Raw genomic sequence first — 5,760 nt, forward strand, 5'->3', positions numbered from 1 at the left:
CCTGTATTATATATATATCCAAGTCAACACAATTATATGCTGGTGAGTTTACTATTTCTATTTGGAAAAAGCAATTACCTTGGCAGAAATAATAGCATGATCAAGGAGAGGAAGCATGTTGGGATGACTAAATAGAGACGGACCCAGGCTTGCGGAAGACTCCTAATGGTCTCTGTTTGATTGAAGGGCTTCGAAGACAACAAATTATTGTTGAGGAGTTATTGGAATATGGCAGATAGTGAGAGCGAAACGTAAACAAAAGGAACGGGCGCCGTTCCAGAGAATAAATGGAGGCTTTTCAGAAAAGATACAACGGATACCCATTATGAGGAAAGGAATTAACATTAATAGTCAAATTACGTAGAAATTAAGTGAAATAATGCAAAAATCTGAGAAATTAGATAAATAGCAATTCTGGCCTAAGAGAATGCCACGTCAGCGGGCCTAAGTCCTGCTTTATATATAGATATATATATAGATTAGAAGGCCTATATCAATACATAAAGAATCACAATGCTAATTACATAAGAAATGTCAACAAAGCCATAAAAGAAATACAAAAAATGAATTCACATTCTACAGATGCAAGTGAAGTGTATCGGAGGAATTATAGTAAGGAGAGACATGAGTACACATTTCTATTTTAAAGTAATTTAGGACTTGCTTCCCCTTCAATTTCCTAAATCATTTTCTTGACCTCTGTTTTCCTCCCTTTCCCCAACCGTCCAACCCCAAGAAGAAGAAAAAGAAAACACCCGTTTGATTGAAATTAAAAGAATCAAATATACTGCAAGAAAAGCAAAAAAGAAGGGCTCACATCAAGAATCAGGACATTGCAAGAAAAAAAGAGAACATTGTTGGAGAAAAGGTAAGGTACCCCAATGAAACAATCATGGAAGAGAAGGCGCAAGAGCTGTACAGGTGCATTGTGTTGGAGCTGGATGATTCTCCGCATCATTGACCACACAATATGCTCCACATCACTTGTGCATTTCTCATCATAAAAGTCATATCTGAGAAGCTCTATGGATTCAGAACCTTCTGGTCCTGGGTCACCATTGCTTTCACAAGCAAGAATGAGACTACTGCCATGAATACCCACTTCTTGCTCCACATTTTTTGTGATAATGGAAAATGACTTGAGCACTCAAACCTGACTTTCCTTCTATTTCAGTCACTGTATATATAGTGGACTACTCTAGCACACGCCGCAGTTAGTTTGTTGTCTATTACCGGTAAATGCTACTACTACTTGTTTTGTTTAATTAATTTAGGTAGCATACTGTCCTTTTTATTTTATAAACAAAAAAAGAATTACACATTTCTATTTTTAAATAATTTAACTTAGGATTTTCATTTTAATCTTAATAAGTTGATTCATCAAATATAATTGTTGACTTGTTTTAGATATTAAGTTTCAAAACTCTTTTTTCCTTTCTTAAATTTTGTGTCCATTCAAATAAAGTCACATAAGAAGAGATGGAGGAAGTGTTGAATAGATATATCTGCAATATGCCATTATCCCTTTAATTTGAATTGACTTACTCTTCTCACAAGTTTGTAAATGAAATCTAAACCAAAAAGTAAAAGTGTCATTTGTAACGTCATGTTGGAGGGGAAATTTAATACTTAAATCGCTCTCATAATTAGTACTCATCCAAATCCTTTTTATGTGACAATAGCAATGGCTATTTCTCAATCTCAAGCAAATCCCTGTTGATGCATTATAGACAATAAATTACGTGGGGAATACAAGACCCAGTTTCTAGTTCTCCCTTGCAAACATAACTAGACTTTGATCAGTGTCCCTGTATTTCCACCAAGGGTCATTGTCTCACCTTCCTGCTTGACTGCATAGGAAGCTGAGAACACAAAAATAATAGTTAATGAGAACTGAATTTAAACAAATTCTTCTATTTAAAGCGCCAAGGAGGGCTCTGTGATAACCTACATGGCAAAAAGTTGCTTAGAAAAACTCATTAGCATCAAATGAGGTATCAGCACTCCATCTTTGCCACGATTCACGCGCAATGATCTGATCGCGTTTCATTTCAATATTGAAGATCTGACCATGTCTTCAGAACTGAGACTCTTCCTCTCCCAAGAGCTAAGTAGAGTGCCCATTCCAAAACCCCACTCAAATCTTTAAAATTTATCGGAGATTACCAACACCATGATCACCAGTAATCACCACAAGAACATTGGCCACCACTGAAATGGTGAAACCGGTAAGGATCCCTCAATATGATTTCCCTACTAATAATGCTGCTTACGAACTTGAAAACCGAATGACAATCGCCACAGACTCTAAGGTTCTTAAATATTCGAAGAGTTGAACCTTCAGGAGTACTAATCAAAGCATATGCTAGTGCAAGTCTTTCACTATGCATCCATAAATTGTGCTCCTTCTGTTCTTCATCAGTGTCATGCAATGCAAAGCTTGTATCAGCAATATAACCGGCCTCCTGAATCTTTTTTCTTAGTTCTATCAACTTCCTGTATATTTGCTCTGACTCCGGGTGAGACAAGTCTCCGATCCCAAAGGTGCTAATTTGGTTCTTTAATTTGACCCAACTGCAAGCAAGCTGCTTTTTCACTTTATGTGATTCCATTTCAGCTCTCACATTCTGAACGTCCTGCCACCTCCCAGAAGTTGCACAGATATTTGAATAAAGAACATAAGCCGAATCATCCGATGGGTTAGATCTCAGAAGATTTTCAACTGCTAGCTTTCCTAGTTCTGTATTTCCGTGCATCCTGCATGCTGCCAACAAGCTTCTCCAAACAAAGTCATTTGGTGGCACTGGCATTTCTTTAATAAAAGCTATGGCTTCAGGGAACCTTCCAGATCTTCCAAGAAGGTCTACTATACAAACACAGTGCTCTATGCCAGCCTGGACTCCAAATTCGGAAGTCATAGAAGCAAAATATCTGAGACCTTCATCTACTAGACCACCGTGACTACAAGCTGATAGAAGAGAGACAAAGGTGACGTGGTCTGGCTTTGAACCTTGCTTTACCATATCGTGAAAAGTATCCCTAGCTTTCTGGAAAAATCCATGTCTGGCAAAAACAGATATTAATACATTCCAGGACAATCTCGGACGCAGATTTGGTTCGGGGAGTATTTTCAGCACATCATTCATTTCACCACATTTCCCATACATATCCATTGTAGCATTTCCAACAAAAGAATTTGAGTCAAACCCAAGTTTAGTAGCTAAACAGTGAATCTGTTGTCCCTCTTCCAAGGATGCCAAGTTTGCTGCAGCTGAAAGTGCAGCAGAGAGGCTGAATTGGTCAAACTCCAGCTTTTCCCTTTGCATCTGCAGAAGAAGTTTCAATGCTTCCTCCCAGAGACCACGACAAGAATTCGCAGCAAGCATAGCATTCCAGGTCACTGATGTCTTATGTATTAGTGCATTAAAGATAAGATTACTTGAAACGACATCACCACAGTCGGCATACATTGTTATGAGAGAGTTCCTGATGTATTCGTTTGTCTCAAAACCAGTCAGAATTATGTAACCGTGCAACGGCATGCCATACTTCAGCAGATCAGTTTCAGTTGAGCAAGAACCAAGAACATTGATCAAAGTAATGTAATTTGGAGAATCCTCTTCCTCTCTCATTGACTTAAAAGTTCTCACTGCCTCAAGTGTGTTCTTATTATCTGCATAGCCACCAATCAATGCATTCCAAGTGACTAATTCCCTGTCAGGCATTTTTTGAAATACCTTTTTAGCCTCCCTCATCATACTACACTTTCCGTACATGGTGACTAATGCATTGCCAACTATTAAATTGTCATGGAGCCCGTGAACAATTACAAGAGCATGAACAGTTTTGCCTTCATCAAGCAATTGACCATCCGAACACGCAGCCAAAGCACTAGCAAAAGTCACATAATTAACTATTCTTCGCAATTGAAGCAGTTCAGCCAACACTTCCAAAACCTTGAAGTACTCACCAGCTAAAACATAACCAGCCATCATGGAGTTCCACGAAATCACATCCTTTGCTGGCATTGCCAAGAACAAACTTTCGGCATCTTTGTCCCTTGAAGCCTCCAAATACATGGAGAGAAGAGTATTACAGACACAAATATTAGAATCCCATCCCAATTTCAAAGACAAACCATGGACACCTCTTCCTAAGTTTAGACAGTCAATAGTTCCACAAACAGACAACAATGCAGAAAGTGTCGTTGAATTGACATCGTCGTGGTCATGACGCATTCCAGAAAAGGAGCTGAACGCTTTCTCGTATAATTGGTTATATGCTAGTGCAGAAATAATTGAATTCCACGATATAGTGTCACGCTCGATCATCCCCTCAAAGATATAAGAGGCATCCTCAATGCAACCAAAACTACCAAACATCGAAATAAGAGAATTTGATACAGAAACATTATCCAGGTATCCAGATTTTACAACCTGCCCTAGTACTTGATAACCCAAAAAATCATCATCAAGAGCTACACAAGAACTAATAACAGCAGTAAGCGTGTTTTGATTACCAAACACCTCCGCATGCTTCATTCTTTGGTATAAATTTATTACCACTTCCGGGTAACCGTTATCCGAATCTGCAACCATCAGAGAAGTCCAAGTAACAACATTCCTTTCAGGCATTTCCTCAAACAATGTTTTAGCACTACAAGGTAATCCACATACACCATAAAAATGGAGAAAAGAAGTGCCCACAAAAACATCATTCAACAAGCCATATTTCAAAACCAATCCATGAATTTGAAATCCTTCTAAAACCATATTTTCCAATTTACTAAATGCAGTCAACAAACTAGCTATAAAATACCCATTTGGTTGAATTCCACAACCCCACATTTCAACAAAAAGATCCACAGCATTCCAGTAATGACCCATCTTAACAAACCCAGACACCATATTATTCCAAGACGCAGAATTTCTCTCAGGCATTCTATCGAACACATGGCGGGCAGCATCAATTCTTGCAAATTTCCAGTACATATTGATCAAAGTGTTGTAATGGAAAATGCTTAAATGGGGTTGTTCCTTTAAGCAAACTGCATGAACTGCCCTTCCAATTATGTGTTGGGTGATATTGGAGAATCCCTTTTGATGAAAACCAGATATTTCTGGTTCTTGGTGGTCTTGCAGGCATTGAAATGGGCGGTTTATTGGCTGTTGTTGACTGCATTGGACTGAGATTGTGCTGAAGAATTTGAAGTAAATGTTGAAAGCAGAGAGTTTGTTGTTAAGACAATTGTGTCTGGTTCTTGTATGATAGAGCCTCAAAGCACTCATAAAATCAGTTGGAGAAATAAAGCTGTAGATTGTAGTATTATTTCAAACTTTGGGGTTAAATTTCAGTTGCCAAAGTAGTAAAAGTGTGAAATCAGATTTTATCTTTTTCTGAGCCCGGCACTTTTGTAACCTAAAAAAAAAAAAAAAAAAAATGGAACCAAACTAACCCATTTAAAAAAAAAAAAAAATCAAACTGGCTTCACGCACAAATTCTGTACGTGAAAGGGCCAACGTGTACATTTGCACTTTGATCCTTTCACGCACAGAATTTGTGCATGAAACCCCTACCAAAAACCCCCGACCCCAACACATGCATGCTCTTCTCTTTCACTTCCTCCATCTTCACCCTTTTAACCCACTTTTGCACTTCCAAAAACATGTCTCAAAGTTTTGAAACTTCAATGTTTGCTATACAACCCGATATTTGTGAATGCAATTATCGTAAACTAAAAACATCAAAGACCCAAGATAA

General features: G+C 38.1%; 1 protein-coding gene across 1 annotated transcript; it reads right to left on the reverse strand.

The window, feature by feature from the left end:
* Window positions 1-1,646: 1,646 nt before the first annotated feature.
* Window positions 1,647-5,393, reverse strand: LOC132063470 (pentatricopeptide repeat-containing protein At3g24000, mitochondrial). The gene is made up of 2 exons (XM_059456016.1): window positions 1,952-5,393; window positions 1,647-1,862 (listed from the first exon to the last, which is right to left on the reverse strand). Exon 1 carries the CDS (start codon window positions 5,286-5,288, stop codon window positions 2,178-2,180), a length of 3,111 nt encoding a protein of 1,036 aa, XP_059311999.1. The 5' UTR covers window positions 5,289-5,393; the 3' UTR covers window positions 1,647-1,862; window positions 1,952-2,177.
* Window positions 5,394-5,760: the final 367 nt, after the last annotated feature.

Source organism: Lycium ferocissimum, chromosome 7 (assembly GCF_029784015.1).
Source record: "Lycium ferocissimum isolate CSIRO_LF1 chromosome 7, AGI_CSIRO_Lferr_CH_V1, whole genome shotgun sequence".
In the NCBI taxonomy this organism is placed as follows: domain Eukaryota; kingdom Viridiplantae; phylum Streptophyta; class Magnoliopsida; order Solanales; family Solanaceae; genus Lycium; species Lycium ferocissimum.